At 44.4% G+C, this 21,407-nt stretch overlaps 1 protein-coding gene across 2 annotated transcripts in view; it reads right to left on the reverse strand.

The window, feature by feature from the left end:
• TUT7 (terminal uridylyl transferase 7) overlaps positions 1-21,407 on the reverse strand; it is a 3,176,298-nt gene that overhangs the window by 1,978,788 nt on the left and 1,176,103 nt on the right. For both annotated transcript variants that reach the window (XM_044064191.1, XM_044064190.1), the window contains exon 10: positions 204-323. In XM_044064191.1, coding sequence (XP_043920126.1) covers positions 204-323 — 120 coding nt within the window. The remainder of the gene's footprint in view (positions 1-203; positions 324-21,407) is intronic.

Raw genomic sequence — 21,407 nt, forward strand, 5'->3', positions numbered from 1 at the left:
TAAGCCAACATATGTATCTATGTTACAAGGCTGCCAATCTTTCCTTCCATAAAACTGGAAGGCATAATGTTCCCACTGTAACTGAGTAGCACTAAGAGCTGCTGATCAATAAGAAATGGTTAAGGCAGGGTTTCATGCTGCTGTACTACAGAACTATTTATTAGATTTACTAAAAAGTCTCAGCAATTTATTTTAGCACTTACCCATAATCCAAAGTAAACTGGAAGCACAGGTTCCTTCCTTTGTTGCAAAAAGAAAATGACTAACAAAGCCAGAACATATGGTGGTAATCCTCCTTCATCAGGTTTGTCGATACAACAAAGCTAAATAAAGCAAACAACATGTTTGAAATTAACAAAAAATACACTAAAGTCTAAAAATGACATTTCACGTTAGTTTTACACAGATATAAAACTGCTGTAGTTTTAATAAAAATATACAAAGATCTAATGTATACCGTTTCTGCTAATGGCAGAGTGCAGTACGGTATGGTATGACATGACAGACAGAAGAAAATAAAAGATTACTACAAATATGTCAAAAGTTTAATATAGAACTAACAGCAACTATGTTATAATCTGGTATTTTAGAAGTTCTGAAACAACTTTACATATGCTGAACTCACAAGATCGGAAGCAGTGAAGAAAAAGTACAGTTGTGTACACTTACCATAAATGTAGATGTTAGAGCGTATTCACTGTTGCAGTCATTACATTTGGGTTATCTGCTTGCAGGTAGTCCTCAGCTGGCCTGATTATCAAAGTCTTGGGTCCTGCATCGGCTGCTGTCTATTCTTCCATGACGTCAGGTAGTCAGGGGTATAAAGCATGCAGCCGATGCCATCACATCAGTTTTTCTTGCCCCAGATGTCAGGTGCCCCCATAATGGGAAGCAATTATATACAAGGTTACACCAGCAACAAAAAGCAAATACACCAGAAAGCTTAAATAGAGTAGACAAGAAGAGAGGTATAAGCCAATAGAAGTCAGGGGGCTGGAAGGAGGGGAACCAGGACTGCAAAAGTGAATACACTCGAACATCTACATTTATGGTAAGTGTACACAACTGTACTATGTTCTTCGTGTTTCACTGTTGCAGTCATTGCATTTGGGTAGATTCCCAAAGCTAAGGAAGGGAGGAGGCAACTAGAGAGCATTAGGACCAGCTATTACGCCCTGCAAGACTGCAGTGGCAAAACCAGCTCTGGATTTAGAAAAAATAGGCAAGTGGTAATGCTTGGTGAAGGTATGAACAGAACTCCAGGTAGCAGCTTCTAGGATGTCCCTGGTAGGAACACCTCTGAGAAAGGCTGTTGAAGTAGATGCAGCCCTGGTGGAATGTGATCTTATCCCCTGTGGGGTAGGTTTTCCATGGTGCTTATAGCAGAAATGAATGCAATTACCTATTCACTTAGAAATGGTTTGCTTTGAAATGGCCTTCCCCTCTGACCCTGCAGCAAAGGCAACTAGCAGCTGTACAGTTTTCCTGATAGGCTTAGTCCTGTCCAAATAAAATCTAAGTTGTCTGTACACGTCAAAGAGTACAGTATTCGTTCTCCTTTGTTCTGTGGATTAGAAAAGAAGGTTGGCAAATGAATGGACTGATTGAGGGCCACACTGGATACCACCTTGGGCATAAAGGAAGGATTGGTCCTGAGGGACACCCTGTCCACATGGAAGACGATGAAGGGCTCCACTGCCATGAGGGCCTATAATTCAGACACTCTTCTTGCTGAAGTGATGGCTAGTAGGAAGGCTGTTTTCCAAGAAAGGAATTTCAACTCTGCAGTTGCAGCTAGCTCAAAAGGAGGTAGAGTGAGTTTTTCCAATACAAAGTTAAGGTCCCGGGCTGGAGTAGGGGCTCTCCAGGGTGGTCTTAAATTTATGGCCCCTCTGAGGAATTGTTTCAGCAGGGGGGGGGAAGAAGAGGGGAGGCCTCAGTATTACAATGTGCTGAAATGGCTGAGGCATGAATTTTAATAGAAGAGAAGGAAAGGCCCTTGTGAAGCATCTCTGTTAAGTATTGAAGAATATGCGGTAAGCTGGGCACAGATGTGCCCATCCCCTCAGTTTGGCACCAGGAACCGTACCTTTACCACTTTTCAGCATAGGATTTTCTAGTACTAGGCCTCCTTGCCTCCAGAATGACATCCAGCACTTGCTTACTGAGGGATGGTATTGGTGAACTCAGGTAATTAGCCAGGCTGCAAGGTTCAGGGTTTGTAGCTGGGGGTGCAGAATCTGTCCCTCCTGCTGGGACAGCAGGGAAGGGGTCTGACGCAGGTGCCATGGCTCCAGCAGTGACATACTGCGCAGGTGGGGGTACCAGTGCTGCCGTGGCCAGGCTGGTGCAATGACTATTGTCCTTGGTTTGTCCTGTTTGATCTTTAGTAGAACGTTCGAGAGGAGAGGCAAAGGAGGAAAGGCATAAACTGAGAGGCTTTCCCAGGTGAAGAAAGTACAGTTGTGTACACTTACCATAAATGTAGATGTTCGAGTGTCTTCACTGTTGCAGTCATGACTGTAGGATTCTCCCCTGCCGGCAGGCAGTCCTAGGTCGGCCAGAATCCCAAAGTCTGGGTCCGGCGTCGGCTATTCAGCCATGCTCCCTGACGTCAGGGCACCAGGAGTACAAAGCTGACAGCCGGCGCCATGTTCTCCAGTTTTTCTTGCCCCAATGTCAGGAGTGCCAAAATGAGTAAGGCCCCATATCCTTTGCAAATACACCTCAGAAGAATGGTGAAAGAAGGAACCACACAAAAGTAAAAATAAGAGGGGACAGGAGGGAGGGAAACCCAGACTGCAACAGTGAAGACACTCGAACATCTATATTTATGGTAAGTGTACACAACTGTACTATGTTCATCATGTTTCACTGTTGCAGTCATGACTGTAGGGTAGAATCCCAAAGCAGAATGAAAGGGAGGTGGTCATAAAGAAGAAGGGGCGGCTAAAAGGCCCTGCAAGACTGCAGAAGCAAAGCCTGCCCTAGACTTAGAGAGGTAGATTGTAGTGCTTTGAAAAAGTATGCACTGAACTCCAAGTTGCAGCTTCCAAAATGTCTTTGGTAGGAACTCCCCTGAGGAAAGCAGCTGAAGTGGCAGCAGCTCTGGTGGAATGAGTCCGTATACTCCCAGGGATTTGTTTTCCATGGTGTGAATAACAAAAACTGATTCCATGAACAATCCATTTAGAAATGGTCTGTTTTGAAATGGCTTTGCCTTGGGAACTTAAAGCATAAGAAACAAACAATTGCTCTGATTTTCTGATGTCCTTGGTTCTGTCCAGGTAAAAACGTAGTTGTCTGTGTACATCCAAGGAATGTAAGATCCTTTCCCCTTTATTTTGAGGAGTGGGGAAAAAAGTTGTTGATTTAAAGCCACTTTGGAAACCACCTTAGGCATGAAAGTAGGATTAGTCCTTAAAGACACCCTGTCTTGATGAAAAATAATATAAGGTTCCACAGCCACAAGAGCTTGCAACTCTGAAACCCTCTTGGCAGAGGTCAGAGCGAACAGGATGGCTGTTTTCCAAGATAAAAACTTAATGTCAGAAGAGGCAGCAGGCTCAAAAGGAGGTAAGGTGAGATTTTCCAAAACATAGTTAAGATCCCAAGCAGGAATAGGAGGAGATCTAGGAGGTCTTAAGTTCTTAGCTCCTCTGAGAAACTGTCTCATGAGCTGGTGGGAAAAGATTGGAGGGTCTGTATTATAATTAGTGGAAATAGCAGAGGCATGTATCTTAATGAAACAGAAAGATAGACCCTTATGTAAGAGATCTGTCAGGTAAAGTAAAATCAAAGGAATGTTAGGAAGAAGAGGATCAGAATCCTGAGCCTGCATCCAGGAACAAAATCTTTTCCATTTTCCTGCATAAGATTTTCTAGTGCTAGGACGTCTGGCTTCTAAAATGACATCCATAACCTGCTTGGGCAGGAGAGAATGAATCAAAGACCCTGGATTAACCAGGCCGCCAGGCTGAGAGTTCTGACATGGGAGTGTAAAACCTGACCCTGGTGCTGGGACAGAAGGTTCGGAGTCTGTGGTAAAACCCAAGGGGGCTCCAGACATAGATTTTTCAGAGTTGGGTACCAAAACTGTCGAGGCCAATTTGGGGTCAGCAGTATTATCATTTTGGGCTTGTCCTGTTTCATCTTTAATAATACCCGTGGAAGAAGAGGAAGAGGCGGAAAGGCATATCCCGATAGGTTTCTCCAACTGAATGATAGTGCATCCACTTTCCAAGCTTGTTCGTGGAAAGTCCTGGTGCAAAAAATTTGTAGTTGATGATTGAGGTGGGATGCAAAGAGGTCTATGTGAGGACATCCCCAGACTGCTGTTATCATCCTGAATATTTCGGTGTCCAGCATCCACTCGTGTTGGTCCGAAAGGATTCTGCTCAGACTGTCTGCCAGGAAGTTTTGCTTCCCTGGTAGAAACTGAGCTTGAAGGTCCAGATTGCAAGCTAGAGCTGTGTTCCATAGATCCATGGCTAGTCTGCAAAGGGAGTAGGAATGAGATCCCCCTTGCTTGTTTATGTACCACATAACTGTGGTGTTGTCTGTCCATATCAGTAGTTGTCCTGGTTGTAGAAGATTCCTGAAGGCCAATAGAGCTTTCTGAACGGCTAACATTTCCTTTAAATTGATATGCAGGTGCTTCTGATCCTTTGTCCAAAGACCCTGCAGACAGTTGCCCTGAAAATGGGCTCCCCATGCATAATCTGAGGCATCCGTGGTTAGTATCTGAGTGGCCGGAGGCAGACAGAAGGGTTTTCCTTTGTTTAGAGTACATGCCTTGGACCACCAAAGGAATTCCTTTTGAAGACAAGGCAGGATGGTGATCAGTATGTCTAAACTGTGGCAATGCTGAGACCATACGCTTTTTAGGTACCACTGTATTTTCCTCATATGTAGTCTCGCATATGGTATGAGAAGGATGCAGGAGGCCATGTAACCCAAAGCCTGCAGGAATTTCCTTGCAGATAGCTGAGTTAAAGTTGCCAAGGTTTTGAAAGTTGAAGCCAGCTGTAACTGTTTTTCGTGTGTCAGAAATGCCATCTGGGTTGTTGTGTTTAGAGAAGCGCCCAGAAAAATTATCTGTTGTGAGGGTGTCAAATTTGACTTTTTTATGTTTACAGTGAATCCCAGAAATTTGAGAAGATTCTGAACAAACTGTAGATGCTGGAGTAAGACCTCCTTGCTGTCTGCCTGAATAAGACGGTCGTCCAGATAAGGGTAAATTTGAATTCCCTTGAGTCTGCAATAAGCTACTACTGGAGCCAGGCATTTGGTGAAGACCATGGGCTCACAGTAGACAATCCAAAGGGCAGCGCAGAGAATTTAAAGTGCCTCGATCCGGCCTTGAACCTGAGGTATTTTCTGCGTTCCTGCCTGATGGGAATGTATAAATATGTTCCTTTAAATCCAAAGTTACCATCCATGCATTTTTGGACAGCAGTGGAAGTAGCTGCTGTAGAGTTAGCATCTTGAATTTTGGTATCTCTAGAAAGTTGTTCAAGACTGACAGATCCAGAATGGGTCTCCATGAATTTTGCTTCCTGGGGACTAAAAAGAGCCTTGAGTAAAAGCCTTGTCCCATCTCTGAAAGTGGAACTAGTTCTATGGCTTTCATAGCTAAAATAGCTTCCACCTGGTTTAAGGCCTCTGTCCATTGATGTTTTGGAAGATCTGGCCATCCACTTGGCCTTGGTAGGGTATGAAAATGGAATTTGTAACCTCTTGAAACCACATCCAGAACCCACTTGTCTTGGGTTATATGAGTCCAATTTATGTGAAAAAGAGAAAGTTTTCCTCCGAGAGGGGCTTCCAGGCAAGAAGTTCCTGCAGCCCAAGAGAGGGAGTCATTGAGTCTGTTTCCTATGAGCTTGCGACCTGTCCTCTCCTCCTCTAGGGGTGGAAGCAGTCCACTGTCTTGGTCTATAAGGGGCTTGTGTTTGAGGCCTTCCTCGTGAGCGTCTGTATCTACCCCTCTGAGGCCTGTCTGAAGTGGGAAAGGACCACTTTTTTGTAGGCCAATTCCTACTAAATCTGGGTGGCTAAATCTTTAACTGTTTGCATGGATTTTGCCTTGTCCTCCATCTTTTTAATCACCTCTTCAGCTTTAGATCCAAACAAAACATTATGCTGAACAGGAGCATCCAATAATTTAGCTTTTACTTGATCTGGCAAATTTTGTTCCTTTAACCATGCATGCCTTCTAATTACTGTGCCCGAGGCAGCAGCCCTACAAGAAGCCTCCAAGGCATCAAATCCACAGTGTAAATCATGCTTCCCAACTTGTTCAGTGGCATGCATTAAGTCATGTAATTCCTTATCATCTGCACAAGCGGAAATGGAAGTTAGCTTCCGTTTTAAAACAGACAGGAGAAATTGCTGGTATTTCAGCATATGAAACTGACAGTTTAAAGCCCTAATAGATAAAGTAGCAGAAGTGTACACTATTTTGCCCCATCTTTCTAAAGATCTGGAATCCTTCTCAGTGGGAATAGTGTTTTTAGCAGAAGCGGCCTTAACTCCCTTAGGACCCTGAGAAATAGTTTCAGGGTCAGCAGTAGGTTTCTTGTATAAAAACTGGTGGGAATCAGGAACCCTGTAATATCTGTCAGGCTTAACAGGAGCAGGAGGAAAGGAGTCAGGGGTTAAGTTAGCCTCCGAAAAAGCATCATCCACAATATCCAAAATAGGAGGAATAGCCAGGGGTCTATGTTGGGGAAGAAGAAGAAAATCCCTTAGTCTTTTCTTAGATTCTGAATACTCCTGTCCTTCCCAGTGGAAATGTTCCCTCATTTCATGCAAAGTTTCCCCAAAAGAGAAATCCTCAGGGGGAGAAGCTGAAGGTATGGACTCCTCAGCATCAGAATCCTCATAAGGAGGGAAAGAATATTCCTGGTCAGAAGAAGAAACTGAAGAAACAGAAGCCTGATCAGAGGAATCATAATAAACTTCCTGCCTTGGCCTTTTATCTGGAGGGGGACGTGAACATCTGATCATAGTAAGTAAGTCCTCCGCCATCTTAAGTAACTGTTTCTGTGACTTGGGAGCCGGATCAGAAGAGGCCTGTGTTGCAGTCTTTGATTTAGTAGGAGTCTTTGCCTTTGTCTTTGGCTTTGCCTTTATTAGAAGCTGAGTAGGCCTGAAAACCCCTTCGGAAGCCGGTACCTGCACAGCGGCTCCGGACCCATCCGAAGGAGCATTGTCCGAAGGTACTGCAACAGAAATATTCAAAGGCCTAGTTGGGCTCCTCGTGGGAGTCCGTTTTGGCCATCGGTTCCGAAATGACCGATGACAGGGGCTGCAAAAGCGCCTCACTGACGACGGCCGAACCTGAAGCTGGCTCTGCTTGAACGATATCGTCAGATTTGGACCTCGGAGGCCTGTCTTTGTCCTTGCGTCGTTTTTGAACTCCAGTACCCGGAACCGTATCCGACGACATTTTGTAATTGAAACGCCTACCGAAGTAATGAAATGCAAAATCGTACCTTTGTTTAATTGTACATTGATTGAATCTAGCACAAAACCGACAACTAGCTACGTCGTGGTCAGGGCCTAAGCAAGGAATACAGTAAGAATGAAAATCCTTATGAGGTATTTGCTTCCCACATGAAATACAATTATTAACTTTTTCTGACATTGGACTGGAGCAAAAAAAAAAGTTTCCCCAACGGGGTACTTAGCCTTGAGTAGGAGAAGAAAGTCTTCGGACTGAAGCTTGTTCAGAAAAGATGGTCAGGAGTCAGCCGACCGGCACTTGTGAACTGCTATCACCGCACGGCAAGAAAGACTGGAGAACATGGCGTCGGCTGTCAGCTTTGTACTCCTGGCGCTCTGAAGTCAGGGAGCATGGCTGAACAGCCGACGCCGGACCCAGACTTTGGGATTCTGGCCGACCTAGGACTGCCTGCAGGCAGGGGAGAACCCTACAGTCATGACTGCAACAGTGAAACACGATGAACATCAGGGCATCCACTTTCCAGTTTGTCTATGGGAAGTTCTTGTGTAGAATTTGTCCAATTGGTAGTTCTGAGGGCAGGCAAACAGGTCTATTTCTGGGCTCCCCCATTTGTTTCTCAACATGTTGAATATATTTGGTTCCTGTTTCCGCCCGTGTGGGTCCATGAGATTTCTTCTTAGGTCATCTGCCAGTGAATTTAGCTTGCCTGGCAGGAATTGAGCTTGTAGGTGCACTTGGTAGCTCAAGGCTGTGTTCCACAGAGCCATGGCTAGTCTGCAGAGAGGGTATGAGTGGGTTCCCCCTGCTTGTTTATGTACCACGTAACAGTGGTGTTGTCTGTCTTTACCAATAATTGTCCTGAAAGAATGTAGTCCTTGAAGGCTGTCAGAGAAATCTGTACAGCTAACATTTCTTTTTGATTGATATGCAGGTGCATTCGACTTGGGTTCCATTTGCTCTGAATGCACTGCCCTGCCAAGTGAGCCCCCCATGCATAGTCTGATGCATCTGTTGTTAGGGTTTGGGTGACAGGGGGTAGAGTGAATGGCAGTCCCTTGTTGTGGTAACAGGCCTCTGCCTACAAAAGGACCACTGTCTTTATACAAGGAATGATGGGAATCATTGATTCCAGGTCCTGAGAATGTTGGCACCATAGGCTTTTTAGATACCATTGTAGTTTCCTCATATGCAGTCTTGCATATGGAATTAGTAAGATGCAAGAGGCCATGAACTCCAGGGCTTGCAATATTTTCCTTGCAGACAGCTGGGTCTTTGTGGCCAGTAGTCTGAAGCAGGCTTTCAAATAAACTTGTTTCTCTGGCATGAGGTAGGCCATCTGGGAAGTTGTGTTCAAGCATGCACCCAGGAATACAATTTGTTGGCAGGATACTAGGTGAAATTTCTTTTCGTTTATGGTGTACCCCAGTGAGGTTAGCAGTTTCTTTACAAATGCCAGATGATTTAATAATATGTCCTGGCTTTCTGCCTGAATTAGACAATAGTCCAGGTATGGGTATATTTGAATTTTTCTTTGCCTGCAGAATGCAATGACTGGAGCTAGATACTTTGTGAATACCCTGGGTGCAGTAGATAAGCCAAAGGGCAGTGCAGACAACTAATAGTGCATGTAGCCTGCTCTGAAGCTTAGGTATTTTCTGCAAGATTCCCTTATTGGGATGTGCAGCTAGGCTTCCTTTAAGTCCAGTGTTGCCAACCATGCGTTTTTGCCTAACATGGGAAGCAGCTGATTAAGAGTTAGCATTTTGAATTTTGGGATTACCAAAAAGGTGTTTAGGATAGACAGGTCCAGGATAGGACGCCAGGAGTTGTCTTTTCTGGGTACCAAGAAAAGTCTTGAGTAAAATCCTTGCCCCCATTCTTCTGCTGGGACAGGCTGAAAAGCCCTGATACTTAGAAGACAGAGAACCTGCTGTTGAGCCTCTGTCCACTGATTTGGGGGTAGGTCTGGTCAACCGTTTGGGGATGGTAAGGTGTGGAAGTGGAATCTGCATCCTTAGGAAACTATATTTAAAACCCATTTGTCTTGGGTAATGAGTTCCCAGTTGTTTGCATGCAGGGCGATCTTTCCCCCTAAAGGAGCAGTCAGTTGAGCAGGGCTTGGAAGGTTTAAGGTTAAGTCATTATGACAGTTTACCATAGGGGGGTGTCTTACTACTTCCAGCTTTGGAAGTGGAAGCCTCCCACTGCTTAGGCCTGTGAGCAGCTTGAGACTGTAACCTAGGTGGTCTGCTGTTCCTGGGTTTGGACTGAGAAGGCCAGGATGAGACAGGAAAGGAATAATTCTTAGAAGGCCAATGCCTACTAAAATCTGGGAGGCTGCAGTTTGCATAGATTTGGCTTTTTCCTCCATCTTTTTAAGTACTTCTTCTGCTTTGTTGCCAAACAGGCTGTCTTGGTTTAAGGGAGCATCCAGCAATTTAGCCTTAACATGATCTGGCAAAGTTTGCTCCTTAAGCCAAGCATGCCTTCTAAGAACACACCCAGCGACAGCAGCCCTACAAGATGCCTCTAAGGAGTCAAAACCACATTGCAAAGTATGTTTACCAACTTGTTCAGGAGAATGCATTAAATCTTGTAATTCTTTATTTTCAGTACAGTCAGGAATCAACATCAATTTCTGTTTAAGTAATCCAATAATATGCTGCTGATACTTTAACATATGAAACTGGCAGTTTAAGGCCGTAATGGCCAAAGTAGCAGAAGTGTATACCTTCTTACCCCATCTGTCCAGGGCACTCTAATCTCTATCAGAGGGGGTAGGGTTTTTGGCAGTAGTAGCCTTAATGCCTTTGGGCCACTGTGAAATGGTCTCTGGGTCCATAGTAGGATTCTTAAAGAGGAACTTGTGAGAGTCAGGTACTCTAATACCTGTCAGGTTTCCTGGGAGCTGGAGGTAAAGTGTCTGGGGCCAGGCTAGATTCCAAGAAGGCATCATCTACAATGTCCAGTGCAGGAGGGATAGCTAAAGGCCTGTGTTGAGGTTCCTAGGTAGGTACTAGGCTATCTGCCTGAAGGCATTTATAAGCCTAGTCAGAATGTGTTGGCTTTCGCTGCCCCCTTAGATTAGTTCCCTGTGCCGCTGTACAGCAGAGCCACTGAAGTGATCCCCGGGGTAAACTTTGTTTCGCATCCACTCGTCAATGTTTCCTTTGAAGAGTGTTGGCGAGGAGCTCTGCCTAATGTAGATTAGAATCTTGTTCCAAAGCAGTGGAAGTCTCTGGGACAGGAATCTATCCCTTCAGCACATCCTATTTATTGTTGTGGTGAGGTTTAGATCCCAAGAGTGTGTGGCTCGAGGGGATAAGGTTTTCTTTAGGTGGAGCATGTCCATCAATTCTGGGTTGGACATGGCCTTGTATGTCAGGCAGAGATCACCTCTGAGTAGGCAGTATGCAACAGAGTACAGCTGGCGTTTCTTCAGTTGAGCTGCATAGGGAGCCCAGTGATCCTCTTAGCAAGGTACTTCTGTGGTCTTTCCAGCTGTTGCAGGTGTTTTGTAAGGTACATCCCAAATAGGGCATTGTACTCTATGATGGGCCTGATGAGTAGAGGGGCACAATGACCTCTTTTGATCTGGATGCAAACCCTTTGTGATTAGGTGGGGCACGTAGAAAGATTTTTTCTTATTTCATTTGTAAGTAGAACTGTTTACTTGTAAGCTGCTATGATTGACTCTTTATAAATGTCATATCCTATAATTTTGTAAATAGTACTCTTTTTTAAACCATTGTCTTTGATGTATTGTAATTAGTTACTTACCAGTGTGTTTGATATTTTTTTGTAAATAATTACTAACCAGTGTGTACCAAAATGTATATCAATATTTTTTTCTCTATGTAAACTTTATTTTATTCTACACTATTTTACTTTTGTTTATTTGTTATTGTCCTGGAGCTTTTCTCCCCGGGCCTCTACTGAAAATGGACATATGACCAGTTAGACTAGCCCGGTCAACAAATGTAAAATAAATAAAATAAATAAATACATTTTCTAACCACTTTGGCAATGTGATTATCAAAAGTGAGATTACTATCTACTTGGGTCCCCAGATCCCTTATTATGTCTTCCATATTTAATGGACTAACACCTATGTGGTAGTTTGTGGGTACTTTGTTTTTTCCAAAGGGGATGACTATGCATTTTTTGGCATTTAGCTTGAGGCCAAGATTTTGATACCAGGTATCCATCTCAGTGAGACCCTTTTAGAGGATGTCTGTGTCAGCTGGAGAGTCAGTTATAGCCCCTAGTTTGCAGTCGTCTGCGAAATTGGTCAGCCACAGTCCTCCTGTGCTTGCCTGTACCTTTGAGAAGTATATGCAGAACAGGAGGGGTCCTTGGACTGAGCCCTGGGGAATGCCACTTTAACCAGTTTAGAGTCGGACATAGCTCCCGCAACTCTCACCATGTGGGTTCCCTCCGTGAGCCAGTTGGCAACCCATCTTGTGACATAGGGGTTTATGCTCCGGCTGGTGAGCTTGTCTACAATACCAGAATGGGGAATGGTGTTGAAGGCCTTAGCAAGGTCTAGGTAGGCTGTGTGTACCACCTTTCCCTCATCTATAGCCTTGGTAACGGTCTCAAAAACTGGGTAGGGTCCAGTGTTTGGAGGTTCCCAATATCTCTGTTAATGAGTTCCATGATGATGCGCTCCATAGCCTTGCAGACCAAGCTAGTCAGGCTTATAGGGCGATAGTTCCCGGGGTCTGTTGTGGCTCCACCTTTGTGGAGCGGAATAACCATTGCTGTGTGCCACTCTATGGGTACGTAGCCAATGGGGAGGCTGAGTTTGTACAGTGTGTTTAAGTGATGGGTTAGTTCGTCTTTGAGCTCATGTAGGATGCAGCCTGAGACACTGTCCGGTCCACTGATGCTCTGTTTTTGGCTTTGGAGAGGGCTGTTTTGACCGGAGTGTCTGTGATTTCAGGGACTCTACATTCTTCTGGTATGGTTATGGGCCCTTTTAGGGGTGAGAGGGGGGTGAACTTTGCGCTAAACCTGTCTACCTGGATGTTGGCGATATCGGTCATAGGTAGGAGTAAGAATTCCATAAGCCGTTTTTTGGAGTCAGAGGAATCCTGGCTTTTCCAGCGGAAATGCTCCCTAAGAGTATGTAAAGTTTCACCAAAAGAGAAATCCTCTGGAGGGGAAGCAGAGGGAATTGAGTCTCTCTATCAGAATCCTCATAGGTAGATAAGGGCAAATCCTGGTCATAAGAAACAACAGAAATTTCAGAATCCTGATCAGAAGAATCCGAAGGAAAATCAGTTCCAGGTCTCTTAGAGGGAGAAGGCTGGCTTCCCCTAATTAGAGTAATAAGGTCTTCAGCCATTCTTATCATTTGTTTTTTAGGCGTATGGGCCTGACCATGTGGTTTGGATGTCGGTTTTCTAGGCGTGGATAGAGTTTTAGGCCTTGAAGAAGAAGATGGTGTTGGTTTGATATGCAAGTCAGTAGGCCTGAATACCCCCTCAGAAGCCGGTGCCTGCACAGCGGCTCCGGACCTATCCAAGGTAGAGACATCCACAGGTTCCATAGTCGAAGAAGCATCTCGTGGCATACCAGACTCTGAATGGGTCTCAGTAGAGGCCTGCAAATGTGAAGTAGTGGGTATCAGGGGCTGCGAAAGCGCCTCACTGAGTACCGGCGAACTGGTGACTAGCTTAATGGAAGAGTTGTCTGCAGTTTTGGACCTATGCGGTTTGACTCTGTCTTTATCTTTACATTTTTTCAGAATGTCGGTAGTCAGATGGCTTACCAAAGCCATTTCTGGATAATTAAACAGAGTACCGAAATAGTTTGATGCGAAGATGAACCGACGACTAATAGTACAAAGATTGAATAAGGCACAAAAAGTACAGTTGTGTACACTTACCATAAATGTAGATGTTCGAGTGTATTCACTGTTGCAGTCATTACATTTGGGTAATCAGCTGGCAGGCTGCCCTCAGTTGGCCTGAATTCCAAAGTCTTGGGTCCTGCATCGGTTGCTGTCTTCTCTTCCATGACGTCAGGTTGTCAGGGGTATAAAACATGCACAGCCAACACCATTCTCTTTAGTTTTTCTTACCCCCGATGTCTGGTGCCCCCAAAAAGGTAGCAATATATATATATATATATATATATATATATATATATATATATATATGTAACCTGGACTGTAACAGTGAATACACTCGAACATCTACATTTATGGTAAGTGTAAACAACTGTACTATGTTCTTCATGTTTCACTGTTGCAGTCATTACATTTGGGTAGAATCTCAAAGCTATGGTTGGGGAGGCTGGAGCTAAATAGCATTAGGTGCAGCTATAAGGCCCTGCAGCACTGCAGTGGCAAAGCCTGCCCTGGACTTAAAGTAGAGAGGCAAATGGTAATGCTTTGTAAAGGTGTGAACAGAACTCTAAGTAGCAGCCTCTAGAATGTCTTTGGTTGGTACTCCTCTGAGAAAGGCTGATGAAGTAGCTGCAGCTCTGGTGGAATGAGACCTAATGCCCTTGGGCACAGGTTTACCATGGTGTAAGTAGCAGAAACGGATGCAGTGGCTTATCCACTTTGAAATTGTCTGCTTTGAAATAGCCTTTCCTTCTGATCCTGCAGCATATGACACTAGTAATTGCTCAGTTTTTCTTAGAGCTTTAGTCCTGCTCAAGTAGAATCTTAGCTGCCTGTGTTTGTCCAAGGAATGCAGAATTTTCTCCCCATTGTTCTGCGGATTTGGATAAAAAGCTGGCGGATGAATTGTTTGGTTAAGAGCCACACTGGAAACCACCTTAGGCATAAAAGTAGGATTTGTCCTCAGAGACACCCTGTCTGGGTAAAATATGATAAAAGGCTCTACAGCCATGCGGGCCTGTAGCTCTGAAACTCTTCTTGCTGAAGTAATTGCTAGTAGCAGAGCTGTCTTACATGATAAGAACTTTATATCGGTGGTAGCAGCTGGTTCAAATGGAGGCAGGGTGAGCTTTTCCAACACATAACTGAGGTCCCATGCAGGTAATGGTGATCTTCTAGGAGGCCTTAAATTTTTGGCTCCTCTAAGATACTGCTTTAGTAAAGGATGAGAGAAGATTGGTGGCTCTGTATTGTAATGAGCCGAAATGGCAGAGGCATGGATCTTGATTGATGAGAAAGATAGGCCTTTGCAAGCATCTCAGTTAAGTATTGTAATATCTGAGGAATATGTGGTTCTGCTGTATCAGTTCCTTGTTCTTGATTCCAAGCACAGAATCTCTTCCATTTGTCAGTGTAAGATTTTCTAGTACTAGGCCTTCTGGCTTCCAAAATGACATCAATCACAGCTTTACTGACAGGTGTCATTTGTATGATTACATGATTAGCCATGCTCCCAGGTTCAGGGTCTGTAGTTGATTGTGCAGGATCTGATTGTTTTGCTGGGACAGTAATTGTGGACTTTGAGGAAAGGTCCAAGCTGGGTATTGAGACAAGTTTCTTAGGACTGAGTACCAGTATTGGCGCGGCCAGTCCGGGGCAATTAATATCTTCGGCATCTCTTGTCTGACTTTTAGGAGGACCTTGGGTAGAAGAGGCAGAGGAGAAAAGGCATAAACTGATAGGTTTTTCCAACTGAAGGATAGGGCGTCCACTTTCCATGCTTGTCTATGATAAGTCCTTGTGCAGAATCCTTTCAACTGATACTTTTGAGGAGAGGCAAATATCTCTATGTCTGGGCTCCCCCATTTCTCTGTTATCATGCTGAAGACTTGTGGATTTAGTTTCCACTTGTGAGGATCCATAAGGTTTCTGCTTAAATTGTCTGCCAAAGTGTTTTGTTTTCCTGGCAGGAATTGAGCTTGAAGATGTATTTGGTAGGTCAAAGCTGTGTCCCATAGTGCCATGGCTAATCTGCAAAGGGGGTATGAGTGTGTACCCCCTTGCTTGTTTATATACCACATGACTGTGGTGTTGTCCATCTTTATCAATAGTCGTCCTGGATGAAGTAAGTCCTTGGAGGCTGTTACGGTTTTTTGAACAGCTAGCATCTCTTTCTGGTTGATATGTAGATGCATTTGTTTTGGTGTCCATATGCCCTGAATGCATCTTCCTGCCATGTGGGCCCCCCCAGGCATAATCTGATGCGTCTGTTGTTAAGATTTGGCTGGCAGGAGGTAGAGTGAAGGGCCGTCCCATGTTTTGGTGACAGGCCTTTGCCCACTATAGAAACTCCTGTTGCAGGCAGGGAATGAGAGGAATCATTGTTTCCAGACTGTGTGAATGTTGACTCCATAAACCTTTTAGGTACCATTGAAGTTTCCTCATATGCAGTCTTGCATATGGAATTAGTAGGATGCAGGATGCCATGAAGCCCAGAGCCCGCAGAATTTGTTTGCAGAAGACTGGCTTTTTGTTGCCATCAGTTTGACGTAAATAGTCAGTTACCTTTGTTTGTATGGCGTGAGGTAAGCCATCTGGGCAGTTGTATTCAAGCTTGCACCCAGGAATGTTATCTTTTGAGAGGGTACCAGTTGTGATTTATTTTCATTTATTGAGTACCCTAGGCAATTTAGAAGCCTTTTCACAAACGCCAGGTGTCGTAGATGAGTGTCCTTGTTCTCTGCTTGAATGAGACAGTCATCCAAGTAAGGATATATTTGTATACTTCTTTGTCTGCAAAATGCAATTACTGGTGCCAGGCACTTTGTAAAGACCCTGGGCGCAGTAGATAAGCCAAAGGGCAGTGCAGAGAATTGGTAATCCATTAAGCCAGCCTTGAATCTGAGGTATCTTCTGCAAAACTGTCTTACTGGGACATGCAGGTATGCCTCTTTTAGGTCTAAAGTCACCAGCCCAGCATTCTTGCCCAGCATTGGCAGAAGCTGCTGCCAAGTGAGCATTTTGAATTTTGGAATGTCCATGTATGTGTTCAAAATCGAGAAATCCAGTATTGGCCGCCAGGCCTTGTCCTTTCTGGGTACCAAGAACAGTCTTGAGTAAAAACCTTGTCCTTTTTCCTGTTCTGGTACTGTTTGAATGGCCCCCATATCCATGAGGGACGTAACCTGCTTCTGTGCCCTTGCCCATTGCTTTTTTGGCAGATCTGGGCAACCATTTGTCATTGGCAGAGTGTGGAAATGGAATCTGTATCCCTGTGATACGATATTTAGTACCCACTTGTCCTGGGTTATTAACTGCCAATTTTGAGCAAAAAGTGCTAATTTTCCCCCTAAGGGTGCTGCCAAAAGATAAGTGCTTGGTGTAGGCAGAAGGAAGTCACTGGGATTGCTTTCTGTAGGTTTGTGCTTTATCTCCTCCAGATTTGGAGGTGGATGCGCCCCAATTCTTTGACCTGCATGAGTCTTGCGCCTGGTATCTGGAACCCTTAGGGCATCTGGATTTGCCCCTTTGAGCACTGTCTGACACAGGAAAGGACCATTTTTTTGTAGGCCAGTGTCTACTGAATCTGGGTGGCTGTACTTGTAAGAAGTCTTTAGCAGTTTACATAGACTTAACTTTGTCTTCCATTTTCTTTAAAACCTCTTCTGCCTTAATACCAAACAGAGAATCATGCTGTAAAGGTGCATCTAGCAATTTAGCTTTAACATGGTCAGGCAAATTTTGTTCTGTTAACCAGGCATGCCTCCTAAACACAGATCCAGTAACTGCGACCCTGCAAGAGGCCTCCAAAGAATCAAAACCACACTGCAAAGTATGCTTTCCAACTTGTTCAGCTGCATGCAATAATTCCTGCAATTCTTTATTTTCTGCACATTCTGAAATCAACATCATTTTCTGTTTCAGCAATCCCATAACATGTTGTTGGTACTTAAGCATATGAAATTGACAGTTTAAGGCCCTGATTGCCAAGGTTGCAGATGTATAAACCTTTTTTACCCAGCTGTTCAGTGCTCTTGAATCCCCGTCAGAGGGGGTAGGGTTTTTTGCTGTTGAGGCCTTAACTCCCTTTGGACCCTTTGAAATAGTTTCAGGATCAGCAGCAGGGTTTCTAAATAAAAATATATGTGAGTCAGGGACCCTGTAATATCTGTCAGACTTACTGGAAGCTAGAGGTAAGGAGTCAGGGGTCAAGCTTAACTCCGAAAGCACATCATCCACAATGTCTAAAACAGGGGTAATGGCTAAAGGCTTGTGGTGAGGGAGAATAAGGAAATCCCTGAACCTCTTTTTTGATTCTGAGAAGTTTTGACTCTCCCAGTGAAAATGCTCCCTCAAAGTATGCAAGGTTTCTCCAAATGAATTAATTCTCAGGAGGAGATGCAGATGGAATAGACTCCTCAGCATCAGAATCCTCACAGGGAGGTAAAGACAATTCCTGATCAGAAGAGGAATCAGAAGAAATAGAAACCTGATCTGAAGATTCATAATCAGTATCTTGTCTAGGTCTCTTATCTGGAGGGGGATGGGTACCCCTGATCAAGGTAATGAGGTCTTCAGCCATTTTGATCATCTGTTTTTTAGGCATGGAGGCCTGTGCATGTGGCTCATGCATCGTTTTTTTAGTTTTAGAAGTTGCTTTTGTTTTTGGTTTTGCAGCTGTCATTGGTTTGATGTACAAATGTTTAGGTCTGAATACACCCTCAGAAGCCGGTGCCTGCTCAGCGGCTCAGGACCCATCCGAGGGAGATGCATCTGTCGGTCCAATACCTTGATTATCTTGGGCATGCCGGACTAGACATGGGTGTTGGTAGAGGCCTGCGACTCAAAGGTAGTGGGTATCAGGGGCTGCAAAGGTGTCTCACTGAGTACCGGCGAACCGGCGACTGGCTTAGGAGAAGCTTCGTCGGTTTTGGATCTCGACTGCCTTTCTCTGTCCTTTTCCTTGCGTTTTTTATGTACTCTGGTAGTCGGATTGCTATCCAACATTTTTGGGTAGTTAAATCTGTTTCCAAAATACTTTGATGCAAAAATATACCAACGCTTAATAGTGCGTTGGTTAAATCTAGCACAAAACCGACAGCCAGGCATGTTGTGATCAGGGCCGAGGCAAGGAATACAGTATAAATGGAAATTCTTATGAGGTATTTGCGTCCGACAAGTAATACAATTATTAACTTTTTCTGACATCATTAAAAAGCAGAAAAAAGTTTCTCCAATGGGGTACTTAGCTTTAGTGAAGACTTTGGTTCTGAAACTCAAACGCGAATATTTCAGTAGTCGGCCGACTGGCACTTGCGAAATGCTTCTGCTTTGGGCACCACGCGGCAAGAAAGACTAAAGAAAATGGCGTCGGCTGCATGTTTTATACCCCTGACGACCTGACGTCATGGAAGAGAAGACAGCAGCCAAACGCAGGACCCAATACTTTGGAATTCAGGCCGACTGAGGGCAACCTGCCAGCAGATTACCCAAATGTAATGACTGCAACAGTGAAACACGAAGAACATCCGACAGCGAGGGACATCGTGGTTTGGGACTAAGGAAGGAATGCAATACGAATGAAAATCTTTATGAGGTATTTGCTTTCCACAAAGTACAGTTGTGTACACCTACCATAAATGTAGATGTTTGAGTGTCTTCACTGTTGCAGTCATAACTGTAGGGTGCTCCTGCCGGCAGGCAGCCTGAGCTCGGCCAGAATCCCAAAGTCTGGGTCCGGCGTCAGCTGTACAAGCTAGTACCCTGACGTCAATACGCTCTGGTACATAGCCCTCAGCCAACGCCATCTTCTCCAGCCTTTCTTGCCCTAGATGTCAGAAGTCCCCAATAAATCAAAAATGAATCCAACAAGGAAACACAAATACACCACAAAAGAGTAAAAAGAGGGATAGGAGGAGGAAACCGACTGCAACAGTGAAGACACTCGAACATCTACATTTATGGTAGGTGTACACAACTGTACTATGTTCTTCGTGTTTCAATGTTGCAGTCATAACTGTAAGGGTGAAATCCCAAAGCAGTGAAAAAGGGGAGGAGGCTTATACAGAAGAAGGGGCAGCAAGAAGACCCTGCAAAACAGCAGAGGCAAAGCCTGCCCTGGTCTTAGAATACAGAGGGAGATTGTAGTGCTTTGAAAAAGTATGCACAGAACTCCAAGTGGCAGCTTCCAAGATATCCTTGGTAGGAACTCCTCTGAGAAAAGCTGTGGAAGTGGCAGCTGCTCTAGTAGAATGACTTCTCACAGTACCTGGAAACTGTTTCCCATGATGAGTGTAACAAAATCTGATTCCATAAGCAATCCATTTGGAAATAGTTTGTTTCGAATTAGGTTTTCCAAGAGAATTGGAGGCAAAAGAAACAAACAATTGATTAGATTTTCTGAACTCTTTAGTCTTGTCAAGGTAAAATCGTAACTGTCTGTGCACATCCAATGAATGCAAAATCCTTTCCCCTTTATTTTGAGGATTAGGAAAGAAAGTAGGAAGGTGAATTGCCTGATTTAAAGCCACTTTCGAAATCACCTTAGGCATGAAAGTAGGATTGGTCCTCAAGGATACTCTGTCCTGGTGGAAAATAAGGTATGGTTCCCACAGCCATGAGAGCTTGCAACTCTGAGACCCTTCTGGCAGAAGTCAAAGCCAACAAAAGAACTGTCTTCCAAGATAAAAACTTAATATCTGAAGATGCAGCAGGCTCAAAAGGAGGCAAAGTAAGTTTTTCCAAAACATAATTAAGATCCCAAGCAGGAACAGGAGGGGTCCTGGGAGGTCTTAAATTCTTGGCCCCTCTCAAAAACTGTCTCACCAAAGGATGAGAAAAAACAGGAGGATCAGTATTGAAATGAGCAGAAATAGCAGAAGCATGAATCTTAATGGAAGAAAAGGAAAGTCCATTAGACAAGAGCTCCGAAAGGTAAAGCAAAATAGAAGAGAGATCAGGCACCAGTGGGTCCAAACCTCGGTCCTGCATCCAAATACAAAATCTCTTCCATTTAGAGGCATAGGATTTCCTAGTGCTAGGCCGTCTAGCTTCCAAAAGAACATCCAAAACTTGTTTGGGAAGACTAGAAGAAATCAAATTCCTTTGAAGAGCCAAGCTGCCAGGCAAAGGGTCTTGAGATTGGAATGTAGTAACTGACCCTGATGCTGGGACAGAAGAGAAGGGTTCAGAGGGAGAATCCAAGGAGGCTCCAAGAACAGGTGCTTTAAAGTTGGATACCAAAACTTTCGAGGCCAATTTGGAGCAATCAAGATAAGGAACTTGGGCTTGTCCTGTTTTATCTTCAGTAATACCCGAGGTAGTAGAGGAAGAGGAGGGAAGGCATATCCCGAAAGGCTTCTCCAGCTGAAGGACAGGGCATCCACTTTCCAAGCTGTTTTGTGGAAGGACCTGGTGCAAAAGCGAGGCAGCTGATGATTGAGGTGGGATGCAAACAGATCTATTTGGGGACATCCCCAAACTGCAGTTATCCTGTTGAATAAGTTGGTGTCTAGCATCCATTCGTGAGGATCTGAAATGTTTCTGCTCAGGCTGTCTGCTAAGAGATACTGTTCTCCTGGAATGAATTGAGCCTGGAGATGTAGATTCAGATTTAGAGCTGTGTCCCATAAAGCCATAGCTAGTCTGCAAAGGGGGTACGAATGAGAACCCCCCCTGCTTGTTGATGTACCCCATGACTGTGGTGTTGTCTGTCTTGAATTAGCAGAGGCCCTGGTTGCAAAAAGTTCTTGAAGGCTAGAAGAGCATTTTGAACTGCCAACATTTCCTTCAGATTGATGTGCCAGTGAAGATGGTCCTTTGTCCAGGTTCCCTGCTGGCAATTGTCTAGAAAGTGTGCTCCCCAAGCATAATCCGAGGCGTCCGTGGTTATGATTTGAGAAGGTTGAGGTAGACGAAAAGGCTTTCCTTCGTTTAAAGCACACACCCTGGACCACCAGAGGAATTCCTTCTGGAGGCAAGGGATCAGAGGAATCAGAATGTCCAGATCGTGGTAATGCTGTGACCATACACTTTTCAGATACCATTGAAGCTTTCTCATATGAAGCCTTGCATTTGGAATCA

Source organism: Protopterus annectens, chromosome 2.part2, assembly GCF_019279795.1.
Source record: "Protopterus annectens isolate FY-2018-M chromosome 2.part2, PAN1.0, whole genome shotgun sequence".
Taxonomy (NCBI): domain Eukaryota; kingdom Metazoa; phylum Chordata; order Ceratodontiformes; family Protopteridae; genus Protopterus; species Protopterus annectens.